This window comes from Hyla sarda, chromosome 2 (assembly GCF_029499605.1).
Source record: "Hyla sarda isolate aHylSar1 chromosome 2, aHylSar1.hap1, whole genome shotgun sequence".
Classification (NCBI taxonomy): domain Eukaryota; kingdom Metazoa; phylum Chordata; class Amphibia; order Anura; family Hylidae; genus Hyla; species Hyla sarda.
Window position 1 is genome coordinate 269,700,018 of NC_079190.1, and position 23,052 is coordinate 269,723,069.

Consider the following 23,052-nt stretch of genomic DNA (forward strand, 5'->3'; position numbering starts at 1 on the left):
GTATAACTACAACTCCCAGCATGCCTGGACAGACAAAGGGCATGCTGAAAGTTGTAGTTGTGTACCTCCAGCTGTTTCATAACTACAACTCCCAGTATGCTCTTCGGCTGTCTTGGCATGCTGGGAGTTGTAGTTATGCAAGAGCTAGAGCCTATGGGCGGGTTTACAGTGGGTTTCTCGCTACAAGTTTGAGTTGTGGAAAATATGTTGTGGTAAGCAGCCCCCACAGTTCTCAAATGCACACAGATCTCGGCAGTCTCGATCCTGCCGCTGTCCACTGCAAAAAATAAAAAATAAACACATTATATCCTACAAAAATAGAAATAAAAAGTGATTAAAAATTCACATATGCGCAAAAATGGTACTGATAAATGCTACACATCATGGTGCAAAAATAAGCCCTGATACAGCCAAGTACTGTATATGGCAAAATAAGAAAGTAATAGGGGTTCAGAAGAGGACAATTTTAAATATATTTTAACAAAATAAGCTTAAAGGAGTACTCCAGAATAGGAAAATTGTACTCCATACTGCCAGCAGTAAAAAAAAATAAAGATGTACATACCTTCCTTCGCTCCTCCGGCACCGGCAGCAGGTGTCGGGGAGGAAAACGTCACACTACCGCTCAGCCTATCGCCGGCCGAGTCGGGACTTCGCTGCGGCCGATGATTGGCTGAGCACAGTATGACTCACCGACCATCAGGAAGAGAATCGCGGCGGAGACCGGTGCGGGTTACCGGAGGAGCGAAGGAAGGTATGTACAGCTTTATTTTTTTTACTGCTGGTAGTATGGAGTCCAATTTTCCTATTCTGGAGTACTCCTTTTTTTTTGTTATGAACAGTACTACTAAAGCATATAGCCATGGGTATAATTTTACTTGTATTGACAAACAGAAAAAATAAAAAAATACATGTCAGTTTTACTGTAAAGTGCACTACTTGAAAATTAAAATCCCCCAAAATTCCAAATGTGCAGTATTCTTTTGATTTTTCTGTCACAAATAAAATCTATGGCACAACCAAAAAAAAAAAAAAAAAAAAAATATTATATATATATATATATATATATATATATTATGGTAAAATAATAAAGGTGTCATTACAAAGTTCAATTCGTTGTGCAAAAATAAAGCAAGCCCTCATATGGGTCTGAAGACTGAAAAAACTAAAATGAAACCTGCCTCAGGGATAAAATGGGCTGTTTTTTTTTAATCAAAACCTGTGTAGATGAAGAAGGGTGCAGTTGCCCATAGCAACCAGATTGCTTCTTTCACTTTACACTAAATGTAGCGTTTTATTTTTCAGCACCAACATGTGAACAAGCGGTGCAGGACAATGACCAGATGTGGCAGGCTGCCTAGTGCAGTGTTTCCCAACCAGGGCGCCTCCAGCTGTTGCAAAACTACAACTCCCAGCATGCCCGGACAGCCGTTGGCTGTCCGGGCATGCTGGGAGTTGTAGTTTTGCAACAGCTGGAGGCACACAGGTTAGGAAACACAGCCCTAGTGTTACTACTAAACTATACACGAGAACTAAAACCTCCCAGCACGTTAGTCCGGCTCCCACACCGTGCATACACCGCTAACGGCCATGAGCGGGCGGGTGGGCCAGGCTTATATATTCGCCGCCCACTCGTCCCGCCTTCCTTCCTCGCAGTCCATCATGGCGATGCATAACAAGGCCACAGCGCCTCAGATCCCAGATACGCGCCGGGAACTAGCTGAGCTTGTGAAGCGAAAACAGGAGCTAGCGGTAAATGCGACCATCTCTATCTCTCTGTATTACAAAGCACCGCTCATTACTATCTCTCCTTCATTTCTCATAATGTCCTGCGTTTTCCCCACCGAGTTACGCAAATAGCGTAACTTCAGATTCCTAATTTCCTATTGCGTATGTTGAGTGACGTATCCGTGTTGCGTGAATTGCTGTATGCATTATTGGATGAGACCATATGGGAGATTCTACGTCGTTCAGGTTTCCGCCCCTTTTGCGTAGTGAAGCGCATGCGTAGTATTTTGTACGTTACGTAATGGTGTTAGGAGCTATGTAGGAGGGCGGGAAATAGAAATGGGCTCTAGTTGCTTTACCCGGTTTCTAGTGTACTGTAGCTGAGCTGTGCCTTGGCTGGCAGGAGCTGGTAACATGGTAGCATTGGGTTACTGGGCAGAACATAAAGCTGAGCCCTTGGCAGCCATAACTGTGCGTGTCTTTTATTGTGGGGTAGTGTGAGAGCTGGTTATACAACTTGGTGTTATCCTTTTAAAAATCTCTCTCTGTCTCTGTGTCTCTCTCGCTCTCTTTTTTTCACTCGCTCTCTTTCTCTGTTGCGCGCTCTCTCTTTCTCTGTTGCGCGCTCTCTCTTTCTCTGTTGCGCGCTCTCTCTTTCTCTGTTGCGCGCTCTCTCTTTCTCTGTTGCGCGCTCTCTCTTTCTCTGTTGCGCGCTCTCGCTCTTTTTCTCTCTCTTTTTTTTTTCTCTACACATTTTTGTCCATTTTGTATATAAAATATATTATGTTTCTTCTGTGCTTTATGTAAAAGAAAAAAAGTGTACTATTATATGGATCAAAATCTACTGTGAGTGCAGCAAAAACTTGTCCCCTATCCACAGATAGGGGATAAGGGTCTGACCGCTGGGACCCCCGCTCGATCTCCGGAACAGGCATTGACCTCACTGTTCGACGGTATGCCCCCTCCCCATGCAGCTCTATGGGAGAGGCACGAATGCTGCATCCATGTCTCCCAGAGAGATACATGGAGGGGGCATGTGGCCGACACTCCTACTGCACGGGAGAGCCGGGGCCCGTGCAGATCAGACACTTATTCCCTATCCTGTGGATAGGGGATAAGTTGTTTTCGCTGAATATTTCCTTTAAATACAATGTACTTATTAATGTGAAAAATAAAAAAAAATCTGATTTGATCTTAACCCCTAGAGGGCGCAAGGTGTACAGGTATGTCCTGCACTTAGAAATGTGCTTGCGAGCTGAGCACGCTTCATACCTGTTGATCAACAAAAAGTTTATCACGGCATCTAAATGCAGGCAATAGTATTGCCGGTTAGCTCAGTGGGCTGTTCGGGACACTACGACTTTGTGGTGGTAGTCCCGAAGAGCTGAGAGGACGGTGGGAGGGCCTTAGCCTGCCGCCAATCGGCCATGGCAGGCTGGAGCAATGCAGCCCTATTTACACTTTTAAATGTTGTTCTATGGAGCTGCATTGGAGAGTATATGCAATCCATCCATTGTATGTAATAGTATGGGCACTAAAAAAGTGTTTAAAAAAAATGTGAATAAGCCGGATGGTGATTTAAGCAGCCCCAATCAAGTTCCAAATATATTCAAGCTTTCCTGCAGGCTCAGAGAGCATCAGTCTCAGTGCAAACTATCCATTGACATTTAAATGAAACGCTATGGCAGGAGACCTAGGAGGACCCCACTTTTGACACAGACATAAAAAAAAGCAAGACTACATTTTGCCAAAGTGAACTTGAGTAAGCCAAAATCCTTCTGGGAAAACATCTTGTGGACAGATGAGACCAAGATAGAGTTTTTTGGTAAAGCACATCATTCTACTGTTTACTAAAAACGGAATGAGGCCTACAAAGAAAAGAACACAGTACCTACAGTGAAATATGGTGGAGGTTCAATGATTTGCGGTTGTTTTGCTGCCTCTGGCACTGGGTGCCTTGAATGTGTGCAAGGCATCATGAAATCTGAGGATTACCAATGGATTTTGGGACAGCCCAGTGTCAGAAAGCAGGACAATGACCCTCAAACATACGTCAAAAAGCACCCAGAAATGGATTACAACAAAGCGCTGGAGAGTTCTGAAGTGGCCAGCAATGAGCCCAGATCTAAATCCCATTGAACACCTGTGGAGAGATCTTAAAATTGCTGTTGGGAAAAGGCGCCCTTCCAATAAGAGAGACCTGGAGCAGTTTGCAAAGGAAGAGTGGTCCAACATTCCGGCTGAGAGGTGTAAGAAGCTTATTGATGGTTATAGGAAGCGACTGATTTCAGTTATTTTCTTCAAAAGGGTGTGCAACCAAATATTAAGTGTAAGGGTGCGAATAATTTTGTCCAGCCCATTTTTGGAGTTTTGTGTGACATTATGTCCCGTTTGCTTTTCTTTTTTTTTTATTTTATTTTTTTCCCTCCCTTTTTTGGTTTAGTTCCAATACTCACAAAGGGAATAAAAATGTCTATAGCAAAACATGTTACTGCAATCCTTTTCTGTGAGAAATACTTCAATTTCAACAAAACATTTCAGGGGTGCCAACTGTTGAAATTGATCATAATGATTCTGATGACTGATCAATATATTAATACTTAGATTCCATTGCAATGCTGCAGAAATATATTTGTTACCTACCCTTAACCTATATATCAGCTTGCTATTTGCTTGTAACTAAGATGAGGACTAGAGGTGAATGAAGTTACAGTAATTCCATTTTGTCACGAACTTCTCGGTTCGGCAGTTGCTGACTTTAACCTGCATAAATTAGTTCAGCTTTCAGATGCTCCGGTGGGCTGGGAAAGGTGGATACAGTCCTAGAAGACTCTTTCCTAGGACTATATCCACCTTTTTCCAGCCCACCGGAGCACGTGAAAGATGAACTAATTTATGCAGGCTAAAGTCAGCAACTGCCGAGCTGAGAAGTTCATGACGAATCGAATTACTGTAACTTCGCTTATCTCTAATGAGGCCAGAAGAAAAGAGGATGTAAGTTGGGAGACAAAATATTTGAAGAAATATAGACTGTGCAAAAGGACAGATATATCCGGAATTTTCTGGTAGAATAGGCGGGAGGCAACATGAGCGTAGCATTGACCTCCAAAGGATAGGGGATAAGATGCCTGATCGTGGGAGTCCCGCAGCTGGGGACACCCGAGATCTTGCACGCGGCACCCCGTTTGTAATCAGTCCCCGGAGCGTGTTCGCTCCGGGTCTGATTACGGTCGACCGCAGGGCCTGCGGCATGTGACGTCACTCCTCCGCCCCTGTGTGACGTCACGCTCCGCCCCTCAATGCAAGCCTACGGGAGGGGGCGTGATAGCTATCACCTAACTAGCTAACTACCGGATCCTTGACAGACCCAATTCCGTGGCAGCTTACCTTTTCACCTTGGGGCAACCCTTGTAAAAATAAGTAAAAAAAAATGGTTTACCTCAGGACCCACCTACCAAAACAATAACTTAAAAGAAGCAATGCATGGTACCAATATATCTCTGTTAGCTATATAGTTTACAGCTCTGTAAGATCCAGTGATTCACAGGTGATATCTTCTCTGATCAGAGTTATTCACTTTACTTTTTCTTCTTAATCTGGCCTGGACCGCCATGATAAATTCTTTTACCAGCCACATCTCATCTCTGCAGAACCTGCTACACAATAATCTTAGGCTCTACACTTTTACAGCACGCTCCTTCCTTCCTTTTTCCCTACATATAGGGCCCCAAACAGTAATAATTCTGTTTGGTGGCCTGCACAGTAAAGTGGGTTGGTGGGTAGGTTGATCTGGGAGGAGTAAGTAGTTTCCATTTGTGTGTTTGTGTTCCCTTTTGAGTATTTTCCCTAGGATGAAGTTTCCTCTATCTTGTGGGTAGTCTGCCTTCTGTAGGTAGAACCAAACTCCCTTCTCGGCTACCCTGCATTCACTGCAGTATCCCCCTACTTCTAGGCCACAGGCCGTTTTTTTTCCTGCAGCCTGAGAGACCGGGAGCGTCTCTTCCTTTGGGGCATTCAAAATGACATAATTGTTAGGCTGTCATAACACGCCAGTATGCTACAGCTCCCTCGTTTGGAACCACTGGGCATTCAGTACAATGGTAGTATGTAGTCATTGTGGCTGAAATGTGTAATCGGGCCATAAGGATCTATCTGAATATTATGTGAAAAACTGCTTAAAACACAATTGCATTGCATAATAGACCCTTACTTCAAATAAATATATTTGTTTGTGAGCACAATGATCAGAGTAACTTTTTTTTGGAGTAAAATTACTATTTCTTTGTTTTTATAGGAAACTCTGGCAAATCTAGAACGACAGATCTATGCTTTCGAAGGAAGTTATCTGGAAGATACACAGATGTATGGAAATATCATCAGAGGTTGGGACCGTTACTTAACAAACCAAAAGTAGGTTGTCTTGTTACAGATAAATTTAAAGCATACCGGTCAGATCCCACAAAAAAATGTACATCTAATTGTTACGCCTGTTTCACTTATTTATGATAAAAATACCTATTTTCATTAGCTCTGTGTTAGAAATCCTCTCGGGTAAGGGGGGGTATCCCTCCCTTGTGGTGGGAGGTGATTGGTGTGTCTGCTCATGCAGCCTTGTCCATGAACCATTTCTTGTCCATGACTCATGGACAAGCATGATGATGATGATGATGCTGCTGTGAGACTGACTAGTGTCCCAGTAGGTATGGGGACCCCTAGTAGTTGGATTTTCCAGAGCTGTTTTCTTTATTAAATATTGAAAAAAATGTAAATAACCATATTACAAAAGGTCTTTTTAATTTTCATCATTAACAACATATAACAGCTTTTTGGATCTGACAGTACCCATTTAATCCCTTAGGTTACTGTTCTACCCAGCATCGGGTTGCTCGCAAGCGATATTGCAGTGCATGCTCTGCTTTATGGCGTTGCTTTGTACATGATCCAGTTAAGCGAACCTGCCATCAGAAAAAACTTGGATGTAAATAAGAAAATGGCTAGTTATCAGGATCAGCTAACAGAGCTGGGGCTTTTGAGCCTCATTTGCATTGAGTATTATGCCTTGCCACGAAGGAAAATTAAGATATTTCCCCCCCCCCCCAGAGGCCTTGATAACAGCAATCGTTTGATTGCTTATATAGATGAATGTAATGCATGTTTGTTACCATGATCTATTAGACTCTATTGGTGCAGGCTGTATTAATAGCAAAGTCATGGCAGCCACAAGGCCTAGTACAGGTATCTGACTGCCCTGATAACCAATTGGGTCACTAGATACAGGAATGAATGCCAAAATCTGTTTAAAGCGAAACCGTCACCTCCGTACAGGTACGGAGATGGTTACCATTGCATAGAGCAGAATGTGAAGTAAAAGCGGTCTGTAAAGGAAAATTCTTGCTTTACTCTGACGCCGGGCCACAGTCAGATGGGCCGTCTGACTCCTGCAGAGGCACGCCCTCTTCCCACCTCCTCTCCTAGCATGGAGCGCTGCATGTCAGTCATGCTGATCCTGCACCATTGACAAGCAGCGCTCCATGCTAGGAGCGGGAGAAAAAGCACCCTCTTTTACTTCATGTTCTGCTCTATGCAATGGCAATTGCACCTCTGTAACTGTACGGAGGTGACAGTTTTGCTTTAAAGGTAGTAGTTGCTTTTGATAGGCCTTTAAACAGTTAAACGACTTCCAAACCCCTGCCATGCTACCTTACTTGACCCATGCTGTAAGTTTAGTCATGGGTCGGAAAGGTGTTAAAGAAACACTCCAGAAATGTATGTATTTTTTCCTATATTGTGTAGCATAGGCTACAGCCCAAAATAAGGGGTATTACTTCTGTTATATCTAGGTCCCACAGAGATAGCAGCAGCAAACAGAGCTAGAAGGGGTGGGGTCTGGGCACTGCTAAGAGGGACCTGATAGGTGACGATGTCATTCTGTAGTTCACAGGAAGTCAGCTGACACATAAAGCCATGTAATTTTCTGGTGGTCTGAATGCTGGTCACATGACCCAGGTACAGTAATGAACACATGGATGCAGCTGTGCTGGAATAAAACAGATGTAGGACTAGTGATGGTGAGTGTGCATGATATTGGCAAAAAAAAAAAAAACCCGGAGTGTTTCTTTAATGTTTGGTTAGGGTATAACGTTCATGACTCCTGGCACTAAGCACATTGAAGAGGACAGGACATTCACAGGATAGTTCATCATTGTTAAAGTTTTGGTGAAACCCTTTCAGTTTATTATTTAAAAATTATGGACATCTTTGGGGAGGCACTATTTAACATTTATTTCGGGATTCAAATATGTTGTAGGCTTTTATTAAAATGTTAACCATTTGGTTTTTGCAGCTTCTCTGTACATGGCGAGCTGCCTGTTCACAGTAAAATCCATCAGAGACGTCATCTGACTGCTTTCACCTCGGCTCAATTAGATTCATATCAGTGTTGATCAACCTTGATGTGCTTACACCAGAGATTAGATGATCACTCAGAAGGTACAGAAGTGGTTGGATATGGGGCCATCAGACAAGGTCTATCAGATTTTACTGTGAACAGGATTCTGCTGCTTGCCATGTTAAGTTACACAAAGCTGAAGAAACCAACAGTTTAAACGTTTCTATAAAAACCTACTAGAAAAATATTGTTGTCACAAAATACCTTTATTTCCTAACAAAAACAAATATATCTTCCTCATTTTGTGCACTTTCATTGACTACAATGGAATACTATTGTAAGAAAATGGGACAATTTTTACCCTTTTGGTTAGTAAAATAAAACAAAATGAATGACATTACATGCTGAGCTCTGAAACCAACTAAGGGTTTTGACGTGGTGTGACAAAACATCTGAAGAGTCATGTACGTATACATACAACCTGGCAAACAAAAAAGGCTAAAAAATAAACATACTGGGTTAGATTTGTCAAAACCTGTGTAAAGGAAGAGTGGTGCAGTTGCCCATAGCAACCATTCAGATTGCTTCTTTTTTCACAGGTCAATTTAAATATAAAAGAAGCGCTCTTATTGTTGCCATGGGCAACTGCACCACTTTTCCTCTGCACATGTTTTGATGAATCTTCTCCTTATAGTTTGGAAAGTAAATCCTTCCCAAATTCAGATATGCAAACAGGAGAGTGATAATTTCATGGCCTAAAAATGCATTGTTTCACAGATATATTGAAATCCTCATATAGCACCAACATATTCTGCATTATTTTAAGGGGATACGGACAAAATCAACATTTACTATCAATAAATCTTAAGATAATGCTTACCTGTTTCTTTTTATAGGAACTCTAACAGTAAAAATGACAGAAGGAATCGAAAATTTAAAGAAGCAGAAAGACTATTTAGCAAATCTTCAGTCACCTCTGCAGCAGTAAGTACAGTATATGTGTCTGTTGTTCCACAGGTTGTCTTAATCTCCAACATTATGCATTAACCCCTTAAGGACGCAGGACGTAAATGTACGTCCTGGTGCGGTGGTACTTAACTCACCAGGACGTACATTTACGTCCTGTGCATAACCGCGGGCATCGGAGCGATGCCCGTGTCATGCGCGGCTGATCCCGGCTGCTGATCGCAGCCAGGGACCCGCCGGCAATGGCCGAAGCCCGCGATCTCGCAGGCGTCCGCCATTAACCCCTCAGGTGCCGGGATCAATACAGATCCCGGCATCTGCGGCAGTGCGCGATTTGAATGAATGATTGGATCGCCCGCAGCGCTGCTGCGGGGATCCGATCATTCATAACGCCGCACGGAGGTCCCCTCTCCTTCCTCCGTCCGGCTCCTGGCGTCTCCTGCTCTGGTCTGAGATCGAGCAGACCAGAGCAGAAGATCACCGAAAACACTGATCTGTTCTATGTCCTATACATAGAACAGATCAGTATTAGCAATCATGGTATTGCTATGAATAGTCCCCTATGGGGACTATTCAAGTGTAAAAAAAAAGTGAAAACTCCCCTCCCCCAATAAAAAAGTAAAATGTCCGTTTTTTCCTATTTTACCCCCAAAAAGCGTAAAAAACATTTTTTATAGACATATTTGGTATCGCCGCGTGCGTAAATGTCCGAACTATTAAAATAAAATGTTAATGATCCCGTACGGTGAACGGCGTGAACGAAAAAAAAAAGTCCCAAATTCCTACTTTTTTAATACATTTTATTAAAAAAAATGTATTAAGTTTTTTATATGCAAATGTGGTATCAAAAAAAAGTACAGATCATGGCGCAAAAAAATAGCCCCCATACCGCCACTTATACGGAAAAATAAAAAAGTTAGAGGTCATCAAAATAAAGGGATTATAAACGTGCTAATTTGGTTAAAAAGTTTGTGATTTTTTTTTTAAGCGCAACAATAATATAAAAGTATGTAATAATGGGTATCATTTTAATCGTATTGACCCTCAGAATAAAGAACACATGTCATTTTTACCATAAATTGTACGGCGTGAAAACAAAACCTTCCAAAATTAGCAAAATTGCGTTTTTCGTTTTAATTTCCCCACAAAAATAGTGTTTTTTGGTTGCGCCATACATTTTATGATATGAGTGATGTCATTACAAAGGACAACTGGTCGCGCAAAAAAACAAGCCCTCATACTAGTCTGTGGATGAAAATATAAGAGTTATGATTTTTAGAAGGCGAGGAGGAAAAAATGAAAACGTAGAAATTCAAATGAAAATTCCTGCAAAAATGAACATATTTGTTGAAATGCGCTTGAAAAAGCAATGTAGAGGGTGCATGTTCTAGCATCGACTGATACAGGTGAAAAAAAAATCTTCATTTTAAAAGAAAAAAAAGACTACCTTTTTAAAATTGTTATAGCAGATAAGAAGGGGCATTTATCAATTCTGCACTCCTTTCTATCCTATTTTAGTAATCCAAAAGTCGCCTTGTTTTTGAACTTCCCGCACCCAATTCATCAAATGTCGCATGCTGCTTGATGAATTTACTTGCTCCTATGCTCATGCTATCATTTAGACTGCTTTTCAGGGCTGTAGGAGTTTAGGCTTTTCACGGATGATGTTACTTGGCGTGAGTTTGTGTAAATCACGGCGCTGTAACTTTTTTAGCGACTTTCAGAGAAAAGTCACATATAATGAATCCATGCCCACTGCATAAAACTAGTCTAAAACACTGCAATTGATAGTTCAAGTTCAGATATGATCTATAGCAAAAGTCGCAGGGGACGTTACAGATTTTTTATTTTTGTTTTTTTAGTTTAGAATGTTTTTTTTTTTTATTTAAAAAAATATATAAAAAAATAAAAATACAAAACAGCTTGATGAATTCCCCTCAAGGTCTTTTACATTTTTCTTCTTCTTTTTAGGCAGTAAGTGCGTTGGCTGGAGTACAAGATCAAATGATTGATAAACGTGAGTTGATCTACATCTCTTACCTCTATCGTAAAGTGTTACTGTCAAGTAAGAACAAAAAATTGTCATGTCAAAAGTTTTGTTCAGATGGGGTCTGACTCAAAGACTAGAACAAGAAGTGCTCAGCTGAGTTTATTTCCTTACAGAAAAAATATTGCAGGAAAATGGGGTAAAATTATTCAAGAGGAAAGAGGCCATACTGTACTTACTGATTACTGATACAAGGGCAGGTTAAACACCTATTCCCACCATGCTGTAGACCAGCCACAATGCTGTATAGGAAGTCACACAGGTGCAAAATACTGATAAACAACCACTCACCTAATATTCATGAGGGGACATCTGCTTAGTCTTATGGTTGCACACAGTGGAATTACGCACAAATTACGTTCAGCAAAACTTTGGAATTTTGTTGGAATTCGAAGCCACGTTGACTTGGAATTCCGCAAAAATAAAGACAGGTCTTTAAACTTTACCGAATGCTAAATTTCTGCGGCGGAATTGTCGCTGTGTGAGTGGGGCAGCAGAATCCCATTGAAGTCAATGGGGAGTAAATTTTTGCAGAATTCTGCCGTGTAAACATAACCAGATAAGGTATACAAAGGGTGCCATTCCATGATGGGTTGTAAGCCAGCATGGTGTTGCCCATACTGTTTGATCAGGTGATCTTCCTAGCATCTTATATGTGCACCCCACAAGGCACTGACAACCCAATATATACTAGAAAAGGTATAAACATAAGGTATATTTTGGCCAAAATATGTAAGCTGGTAAGCAGCTTTAAGGGTCCTCCAGTCTCTTGTGAGTCACTTCACTAACATTACAAAAAAGATTTAAGATTTTTTAACATTCTGGAGCCAGTTGATATATAATTATTTTTTATTTTTTTTTCCTGGATAACCCCTTTAATTCCTTTTAAGGACGCAGGGCGTACCTGTACGCCCTGAGTCTGCTTCCTTTCTATAATGCGGGGCCACTATGACCAGTCATAGCGGGTCGGGCCCAGCCCCTAACAACGGCTGGGACCCTTGGCTAATATCGCGTGGCACTGATCACGGTGCTGCGCGCTATTAACCCTTTAGAGGCGGCGACCCGAACAGCTGGCAGACACAAGGAGGGTCCCTACCTGCCTACTGTGTCGCCAATCGCCGAATAACTGCTCAGTGGTTAAGATCTAGGCATGAGCAGTCAAGCGGCAGAATCATTGATCAATGGTTTCCTATGAGAAACCATTGATCAATGTAAAAGATCAGTGTGTGCAGTGTTATAGGTCCCTATGGGAGCTATAACACAGCAAACCAAAAAAAAGTGAAAAAAGAAAAGTTAATAAAGATGATTTAACCCCTTCTCTAATAAGTTTGAATCGCCCCCCCCCCCCTTTTCCCATTTAAAAAAAAAAGTATCGCCACATGCAGAAATGTCAGAATTATAAAAAAAAATTGTTAATTTACTGAAGAAATGTACTGCGTAGAAACAGAAGCCCCCAAAAGTTACAAAATGTTTTTCTTCAGATTTGTCGCAGATTTCTTCAGATTTTTTTTCTTTCCTTTCGCCGTAGATTTTTGGGTAAAATGACTGATTTAATTACAAAGTAGAATTGGTGCCAAAAATAAGCAATCGTATGGATTTTTTTAGGTGCAAAATTGAATGATGATTTTTTAAAAGTAAGGAGGAAAAAAACTAAAGTGGAAAAACCCTAGAGGTTAAGAGGTTAAATGGACGGGGGAAAAAAACTGTGGGAACTTTGCTGGTTGCTGACTTTGCCTTTTGTCTGTACAAACATGTAAATATCTTTTACACACCACAACTAGGTTGTGTGTGTTTTTTTTTTTTTTTTTTTTTTTTTTTTTTTTTTGTTTAATGGTCAGAGTTTTTCTTAAGTGACTTTAATAAGCTTTTTAATTTACTAAAAACTGCATGTATGAAAAGGCTGTTTTTGATGCAATTTTAAATGCACAAAGAGAACAAATCCTGTGTAAACTTTGCTTTAACCCCTTCAGGACCAAGCCCATTTTGGCCTTAAGGACCAGAGCGTTTTTTGCACATCTGACCACTGTCACTTTAAACATTAATAACTCTGGAATGCTTTTAGTTATCATTCTGATTCTGAGATTGTTTTTTCGTGACATATTCTACTTTAACATGGTGGTAAATTTTTGTGGTAACTTGCATCCTTTCCTTGTGAAAAATCCTAAAATTTGATGAAAAATTTGAAAATTTTGCATTTTTCTAACTTTGAAGCTCTCTGCTTGTAAGGAAAATGTATATTACAAATAAAAATTTTTTTTATTCACATATACAATATGTCTACTTTATGTCTGCATCATAAAAGTGACGAGTTTTTACTTTTGGAAGACACCAGAGGGCTTCAAAGTTCAGCAGCAATTTTCCAATTTTTCACAAAATTTTCAAACTCACTATTTTTCAGGGACCAGTTCAGGTTTGAAGTGGATTTGAAGGGTCTTCTTATTAGAAATACCCCACAAAAGACCCCATTATAAAAACTGCACCCCCAAAGTATTCAAAATGACATTCAGTCATCATTTTAACCCTTTAGGTGTTTCACAGGAATAGAAGCAAAGTGAAGGAGAAAATTCACAATCTTCATTTTTTACACTCGCATGTTCTTGTAGACCCAATTTTTAAATTTTTACAAGGGGTAAAAGGAGAAAATGTATACTTATATTTGTAGCCCAATTTCTCTCGAGTAAGCACATACCTCATATGTCTATGTAAAGTGTTCGGCGGGCGCAGTAGAGGGCTCAGAAGGGAAAGAGCGATAAGGGGATTTTGGAGAGTACGTTTTTCTGAAATGGTTTTTGGGGGCATGTTGCATTTAGGAAGCCCCTATGGTGCCAGAACAGCAAAAAACCCTCACATGGCATACCATTTTGGAAACTAGACCCCTTGAGGTACGTAACAAGGAATAAAGTGAGCCTTAATACCCCACAGGTGTTTCACGACTTTTGCATATGTAAAAAAAAAAAAAAAATTTTTCACTAAAATGTGTGTTTCCCCCCAAATTTCACATTTTTCCAAGGGTCAATAGCAGGAAATACCCCCCAATATTTGTAACCCCATCTCTTCTGAGTATGGAGGTACCCCATAAGTTGACCTGAAGTGCACTATGGGTGAACTACAATGCTCAGAAGAGAAGGAGTCATATTTGGCTTTTTGAGAGCAAATTTTGCTCGGGGGGCATGTCGCATTTAGGAAGCCCCTATGGTGCCAGAACAGCAAAAAATACCCACATGGCATACCATTTTGGAAACTAGACCCCTTGAGGAATGTAATAAGGAATAAAGTGAGCCTTATTACCCCACAGGTGTTTCATGACTTTTGCATATCTAAAAAAAAAAAAAAAAATTTCCACTAAAATGTGTTTCCCCCCTAATTTCACCTTTTTGCAAGGGTTAATAGCAGAAAATACCCCCCAAAATTTGTAACCCCATCTCTTCTGAGTATGGAGGTACCCCATAAGTTGACCTGAAGTGCACTATGGGCGAACTACAATGCTCAGAAGAGAAGGAGTCATATTTGGCTTTTTGAGAGCAAATTTTGCTCGGGGGGCATGTCGCATTTAGGAAGCCCCTAAGGTGCCAGAACAGCAAAAAAAAACACACATGGCATACCATTTTGGAAACTAGACCCCTTGAGGAACGTAACAAGGGGTACAGTGAGCATTTGCCCCCCACTGGTGTCTGACAGATCTTTGGAACAGTGGGCTGTACAAGTTTTCATTTTCATGGACCACTGTTCCAAAGATCCGTCAGACACCTGTGGGGGGTAAATTCTCACTGCACCCCTCATTACATTCCATGAGGGGTGTAGTTTCCGAAATGGGGTCACATGTGGGGTTTTGGTTTTTTTTGCGTTTGTCAAAACCGCTGTAACAATCAGCCACCCCTGTGCAAATCACCTCAAATGTACATGGTGCGCTCTCCCTTCTGGGCCTTGTTGTGCGCCCCCAGAGCACTTTGCGCTCACATATGGGGTATCTCTGTAGTCGGGAGAAATTGCGTTACAAATTTTGGGGGGCTTTTTTCCCTTTTACCTCTTGTGAAAATGTAAAGTATAGGGCAACATCAGCATGTTAGTGTAAAAAATAAAAACATTTTACACTAACATTCTGGTGTAGACCCCAACATTTCCTTTTCATGAAGGGTTAAAGAAAAAGCCCCCCAAACCTTGTAACGCAATTTCTCCCGAGTACAGCGATACCCCATATGTCGCCCTAAACTGTTGCCCTGAAATACGACAGGGCTCCAAAGTGAGAGCGCCATGTGCATTTGAGGCCTAAATTAGGGATTTGCATAGGGGTGGACATAGGGGTATTCTACGCCAGTGATTCCCAAACAGGGTGCCTCCAGCTGTTGCAAAACTCCCAGCATGCCTGGACAGTCAACGGCTGTCCGACAATACTGGGAGTTGTTGTTTTTCAACAGCTGGAGGCTCTGCTTTGGAAACAGTGGTGTACCGGACGTTCTTATTGGGGGAGGGGGGCTGTGTAAGGGTATGTGTATATGTAGTGTTTTTAACTTTTTATTTTATTTTGTGTTAGTGTAGTGTAGTGTAGTGTAGTGTTTTTAGGGTACAGTCACATGGGCGGGGGATTACAGCGAGTTTCCCAGCGCAAAATTTGCTGCATCTCAAGATGCGAGAAACCCACTGTAAAAGCCTCGCCCATGTGAATGTACCCTGTACATTCACGGGGGTGGCGTGGCGGGGGGGAGGGGGGGGGGGAGGCTTGCATCAGCTGTTGCAAAACCACAACTCCCAGCATGCATGGTTTGTTAGTGCATCCTGGGAGTTATAGTTTTGCAACAGCTGGAGGCACACAGGTTAGGAAACACTGAGTTAGAAACAGACAATGTTTCCCAACCAGTGTGTCTCCAGTTGTTGCAAAACTACAACTCCCAGCATGCCCAGACAGCTGAAGGGCATGCTGGGAGTTGTAGTTCGGCAACATCTGAAGGGCCAGATGTTGCTGAACTAAAACTCCCAGCATGCCTGGACAGTCAGTGCATACTGGGAGTTGTAGTTTTGCAACAGCTGGAAGAGCACAGATTGGAGACCATTATACAATGGTCTCCAAACTGGGGCCCTCCAGATGTTGCAAAACTACAACTCCCAGCATGCATGGTCTTTTAGTGCATGCTGGGAGTTATAGTTTTGCAACAGCTGGAGGCACACAGGTTAGGAAACACTGAGTTAGAAACAATGTTTCCCAACCAGTGTGTCTCCAGCTGTTGCAAAACTACAACTCCCAGCATGCCCAGACAGCTGAAGGGCATGCTGGGAGTTGTAGTTCGGCAACATCTGAAGGGCCAGATGTTGCTGAACTAAAACTCCCAGCATGCCTGGACAGTCAGTGCATGCTGGGAGTTGTAGTTTTGCAACAGCTGGAAGAGCACAGATTGGAGACCATTATACAATGGTCTCCAAACTGAGGCCATCCAGATGTTGCAAAACTACAACTCCCAGCATGCCCAGACAGCCAAAGGCTGTCTAGGCATGCTGGGAGTTGTAGTTTTCAGACTCCTAGAAGCAGCAGTGAAGATCTTCACTGCTGCCTCTGAGGACTACATACTTACCCGTCGCTGCTCGTCCACGTGGCCGGTCCCGCGCTGCTCCTCGGTCCCGCCGCTGGATCAGGTAAGTCCGCCGGTCCCCACGTATTCCCCCCGAATGCCGCAGGTCCCCGCGAGCCCCTGCAGCCTTCGTCCCCCGTTCTGCCCGACTTCCAGGGGCGGGCAGTGCGGGGGATCTGAACTTTCACCCCAGATCACTGTGATTGGTCCACAGGGACCAATCACAGTGATCGCTGACCAGGACCATCAATTGATGGTCCTGGGGGTGAAGCAGAAGTTGTCCCCTGCTGGAAACAGCGGGACTTCTGCCAGTTAACCCGTGCGATGCTGCGCATCGCCGGGTTAACTGAATGTCATTTATAAACGCCGGGATGCGCGAACGCACTGCACAACCCGGCGTTTATATATGACATTCTGCGGGAAGGGGTTAAATAAGCATATAGTTGATGGTTTTTCTAATAACCGGAATAAATAAATTAAGTTTTACACTTGCTGTTATGTATTGCAGGAGAACCAGGCAGTGGAACAGAGAGTGACAATTCCCCAGACTTTCAGAATCAAGAAAATGAACCCAGCCAAGATGATGCAGAAGATTTAGATGGCTCCCTGTCTGGTGTCAAGCCTCAAAAAGCAGCTTCATCTACTAACTCTGGCGGACATCACAGCAGTCATAAGAAACGCAAGAATAAAAATAGGCACAGGTTAGCCAAAGAATTGTTACTTTTATGTTAGTGTAAAAGAACTACTACTCTTATCTTTAGTGCAGTTTAACTCCTTGGGGATGGAGGGCCCTCCGTATTTCCAATCACTGCCGCTCGCCGGGCGGTGATCGGACCGGGATGCCTGCTGACATCTATCAGCAGGCATCCCGAGGCAATGCCTAGGGGGGTCCTGAGACCGCCCCCCCCCCCCCCCCCATGTCGGCGACCGCAGCAAATCGCAGGTCAATTCAGACCTGCGATTTGCCGCGATCCGGGGAAATCTGGTCACTGGTGACCCGATCTCCCGGCAAAATAAGCGCGATCGGAGCTGTCAGACAGTTCCGACCAGCCTAAAGCATAGGAGCGAGGTGGCAGTTTTGCCACCCCCTCCTATCCCCTGCCATTGGTCGGTCAGGCTGACCACCAATGGCAGGAGGGGGGTGGGGGGGTTAGAGTTAATTTCCCCCCACTCTGCCCAGCGATCGAAGTCGGTGTAGAGTGGGGGGAACACGGGCGGAGAGGGGGAGCATGGCCCGGCTTACCCGGACCTTCGGCGGCGCCATCAGGAACCAGCGGCTGCAGCAGGAGGAACGGCTGCCGGAAAGTGCGGCGTAGAAGGCTGCAGTGAAGATCGCGATAAGTGATCTTCACTGTGGCCTTCTAAAAGCTGCAAAACTACAACTCCCAGCATGCGCACACAGCTAAAGGCTGTATGGGCATGCTGGGAGTTGTAGTTTTGCAACATCTGGAGGGTCACAGTTTGGAGACCACTGTGTAGTGGTCTCTAAACTGTGGTCCTAAAGATGTTGCAAAACTACAATTTTCATCATGCACTGACTGTCTGGGCATGCTGGGAGTTGTAGTTTTGCAACATCTGAAGTGGCACAGTTTGGAGACCACTATATGGTGGTCTCCAAACTGTAGCCCTCCAGATGCAAAACTACAATTCCCAGCATGCCCAGACAGTCAGGGATGCTGGGCATGTAGTTCTGCAATATCTGGCCCTTCAGATGTTGCAGAACTACAACTCTCAGCATGCCTGGACAGTCTAGGCATGCTTGGAGTTACAGTTTTGCAACATCTGGAGGGCTACAGTTTGGAGGCCACTACTTAGCGGTCTCCAAACTGTTTTTCCCCAGTTGTTGCATAACTACAACTCCTAGCATGCCCTGACTGTCTGGCCGTGCTGGGAATTGTAGTTTTGCAACAACTGTAGGCACACTGGTTGGGAAACACTGAGCTAGAGTCTGTTTCCTAACTCAGTGATTCCAACCCGTGTGCCTCCAGCTGTTGCAAAACTACAACTCCCAGAGTGCACTGACAGACCGTACATTCTGGGAGTTGTAGTCTTGCAACAGCTGGAGGCACATGGGTTGGAATCACTGAGCTAGAGTCTGTTTTCTAACTCAGTGGTTCCCCACCAGTGTGCCTACAGCTGTTGTAAAACTACAACTCCCAGCATGTACGGTCGGTCTGGGAGTTGTCATTTTGCCACAGCTGAAGGTTTGGGGTGCCTCCCCCCCCCCCATGTGAATGTACAGGGTACATTCACACGGGCGGGTTTACAGTGGGTTTCCTTCAAGGAAACTTACTGTAAACCCCTGCCTGTGTGAATGTACCCTAAAAACACTACACTAACAAATAAAAAAAAGTAAAACACTATACATACACCCCCTTACACATCGCCCCCCCCCCCCAAATAAAAATGAAAAATGTCCCATACGGCAGTGTTTCCTAAACGGCGCCTCCAGCTGTTGCAAAACCACAACTCCCAGTGTTGCCATAGCCATAGACTGTCCTGGCAGGCTGGGAGTCTTGCAACAGCTGGAGGCACCCTGTGGGAGACACTGCTGTAGGGTTTTGGTGGAGACAAGCTCCATCCTTGTAACCGGGTCCACCCGTATTGCAAATTCCTAATTTGGGCCTCAAACGCGCGTGGCGCTCTCTCACTCCAGAGCCCTGTCGTATTTCAAGGCAACAGTTTTGGGCCACACATGGGGTATCTCCGTACTCGGGAGAAATTGCGTTACAAATTTTGGGGGGATTTTTCTCCCATTACCCTTTGTAGAAACAGTAAATTTGGGGGGGGGAAAAACTGCACTTTAGTGAAAAATGTTTTTGTTCTCATTTACACATCTGAATTTAACGAAAAGTCATCAAACACCTGTGGGGTGTTAAGGCTCACCGGACCCCTTGTTACGTGCCTTGAGGGGTGTAGTTTCCAAAATATTATGCCATTTTTTTTTTTTTTTTTTTTTTGCTGTTCTGGCACCATATGGGCTTCCTAAATGTGACATGCCCCCCAAAAACAATTTCAGCAAAACTCGCTCTCCAAAATCCCATTGTCGCTCCTTCCCTTCTGAGCCCTCTACTGCGCCCGCCGAACACTTGACATACACATATGAGGTATTTCCATACTCGAGAGAAATTGGGTTACAAATTTTGGGGAGCTTTTTCTCCTATTACCCCTTGTAAAATTTCAAAAATTGGGTCTACAAGAACATGCGAGTGTAAAAAATTAAGATTTAGAATTTTCTCCTTCACTTTGCTGCTATTCCTGTGAAACACCTAAAGGGTTAAAACGCTGACTGAATGTCATTTTAAATACTTTGGGGGGTGCAGTTTTTATAATGGAGTCATTTGTGGGGTATTTCTAATATGAAGACCCTTCAAATCCACTTCAAAACTGAACTGGTCCCTGAAATTCCGATTTTGAAAATTTTGTGAAAAATTGGAAAATTGCTGCTGAACTTTGAAGCCCTCTCGTGTCTTCCAAAAGTAAAAACATGTAAACTTTATGATGCAAACATAAAGTAGACATATTGTATTTGGGAATCAGTATATAATTTAATTGGAATATTCATTTTCCTTACAAGCAAAGAGATTTTGGAATTTTTCACCAAGAAATGATGCAAGTATCGACAAAAATTTACCACTAATATAAAGTAGAATATGTCACGAAAAAACTGTCTCTGAATCAGAATGAAAATTAAAATCATCCCAGAGTTATTAATGCTTAAAATGACAGTGGTCAGAATTGCAAAAAATGCTCCCGTCCTTAGGGTTATAATGGGCTCCGTCCCCAAGGAGTTAAACGGTGGAAAACGTTTTATTTTTTAAAAAAAAAATTTTATCAACCGGTGCCAGAAAGTTAAACAGATTTGGAAATTACTTCTATTTAAAAATCTTAATCCTTCCAGTACTTATCAGCTGCTGTATAATACAGAGGAAGTTCTTTTCTTTTTGAATTTCTTTTTTGTCTGTCCACGTACTCTCTGCTGACGCCTCTGTCCTGAGCAGGAGAAGTTTGCTATGGGGAGTTGTTCCTGCTCTGGATAGTTCCTGACATGAACAGAGGTGTCGGCATAGAGCCGTGGACAGACAGAAAATAAATTCAAAAAGAAATTACTGTCCACTGTATTATACAGCAGCTTATAAGTACTGGAAGGGTTAAGATTTTAAAATAGAAGTAATTTAATAATCTTAACTTTCTGGCACCAGTTGATTTAAAAAATAAAAATTTTCCACCTGAGTACCCCTTTTTAAAAGCAGGTCCTTCACATCCCAAGAAGGGAGAGTCAGCTGTTTTCAGCCCTCAAAACCGTCAGTAGCACTGTATAAAAGACTGTGAGAGCAGTGAAACAGCATCCTATGGATATGTAGCTTGCTCTGGGAACATAACATGAGGGATCTGCATTTCGGACACTTGCAGTAGCAGTTACCAGGACTTTTAGGGTCTATTCACATGTACAGTATCCTGCACAGATTTGATGCACAGGTTTTTATGCTTCAGAGTTCAATGTAAGCGAAATGACTGAGCACAGCTTCAAATCCTGCGCATGAAATCTGTGCCGGATACTGTTCGTGTGAATAGACCTTTTTGTAATGCAATCCAATGTATTTTTCTCTCCTCTCCCATCCACTGGAGAGTGAAGAGCATAAAACTGTTTAAAAGGAGATGTAGCTATTGCTCCCGGACAACATCTGTTGCTTTCCCATGTAGACCTTTAGGATATGCTATAAATGTCTGATACAAGTCCCACCCCTAGGACCTGCACCAATCCCGAGATCAGTTGCATTTTGCGTAACTTTCATTGACTTTGGAGTTATGTAAACTGCATAATGTCCAGGGGCATTGATCTCTGGAAAGGTGTGGGTTCCAGAGGTTGGGCTCACATCCATCAGACCTTTTTATGACCCCCCTCCCCCCTCCTTTTCCACACGCCCTTTACCCAAAACGGATTTGTACGCTTGATCATTACCCATGAGATAATTGGAGACCTTGCTAGATATTGGAACTGCCTGCAAGGGGCATGAGTAGACTCCCAGCATAGATAACAAAATTATAAGGAAATAATTTCTAATTCCCTGGGGAGGTGCATTAATACTTAACTTTTAATAGGGAAAAGTTAAAATATCACCAAATTATAGTGCTCAAATATAACCCAAAACAAAAGATTAAATATGCTGGTTGAGGCATATATCGCTCTCCAGCATATGATAAATACAATTTAGTAGGGTGTAGTTCTCATAGCTCTCAACGCGTTTCTGCCACCAGTAAGTGGCGTCTTCAGGAGAGGCAAAACTCAGATACCCTATAATAATTCTTTTCGGTATCGAGAGCACCCTATTAACAGATAGTAGGTGAAAGAATCTTAAAATCACGGCAAAACTGTATAAGACCACCTGTAATAGAACAGGACATCAGGAGTCCACTGTTCTGGTGACAGGGTCAAGCGTACAGTTTAGATGCGCCATATTTCTAAATTAGAGAGGAAATACTTCATATACACTGCTCAAAAAAAATAAAGGGAACACGAAGATAAAACATCCTAGATCTGAATGACTGAACTAATCGTATGAAATACTTTCATCTTTACATAGTTGAATTGACATCAAAATCACCCAAAAATTATCAATGGAAATCAAATTTATCAACCCAATGAGGTCTGGATATGGAGTCACACTCAAAATCAAAGTGGGAAAACCACACTACAGGCTGATCCAACTTTGATGTAATGTTCTTAAAACAAGTCAAAATGAGGCTCAGTAGTGTGTGTGGCCTCCACGTGCCCGTATGACCTCCCTACAATGCCTGGGCATGCTCCTGATGAGGTGGTGGATGGTCTCCTGAGGGATGTCCTCCCAGACCTGGACGAAAGCATCCGCCATCTCCTGGACAGTCTGGTGCAACGGGGCATTGGTGGATGGACCAAGACATGATGTCACAGATGTGCTCGATTGGATCCAATCCATATAATCAATGCCTTCCTCTTGCAGGAACTGCTGACACACTCCTGCCACATGAAGTCTAGCATTGTCTTGCATTAGGAGGAACCCAGGGCCAACCGCACCAGCATATGGTCTCACAAGGGGTCTGAAGATTTCATCTCAGTACCTAATGGCAGTCAGGCTACCTCTGGCAAGCACATGGAGGGCTGTGTGCCCCCCCCCCCCCAAAGAAATGCCACCCCACACCATTATTTACCCACTGCCAAACCGTTCATGCTGGAGGATGTTGCAGGCAGCAGAATGTTCTCCACGGCATCTCCAGACTCTGTCACATGCGCTCAGTGTGAACCTGCTTTTATCTGTGAAGAGCACAGGGTGCCAGTGACTAATTTGCCAATCTTGGTGTTCTCTGGCAAATGCCAAATGTCC

At 42.9% G+C, this 23,052-nt stretch overlaps 1 protein-coding gene across 4 annotated transcripts in view; it reads left to right on the forward strand.

Moving 5' to 3' along the window:
• The first annotated feature begins 1,500 nt into the window (after positions 1–1,500).
• MEAF6 (MYST/Esa1 associated factor 6) overlaps positions 1,501–23,052 on the forward strand; it is a 33,298-nt gene continuing 11,746 nt past the window's right edge. For 2 of the 4 annotated variants that reach the window (XM_056557133.1, XM_056557132.1), the window contains exons 1-5: positions 1,502–1,752; positions 6,023–6,138; positions 9,013–9,100; positions 11,054–11,099; positions 17,199–17,391. In XM_056557133.1, the coding sequence (XP_056413108.1) occupies positions 1,591–1,752; positions 6,023–6,138; positions 9,013–9,100; positions 11,054–11,099; positions 17,199–17,391 (605 nt within the window). In that variant the 5' untranslated portion in view covers positions 1,502–1,590. Of the gene's footprint in view, positions 1,753–2,082; positions 2,200–6,022; positions 6,139–9,012; positions 9,101–11,053; positions 11,100–17,198; positions 17,392–23,052 lie in introns of those variants that run through there. The other 2 variants (XM_056557131.1, XM_056557134.1) reach the window with 2 other exon arrangements.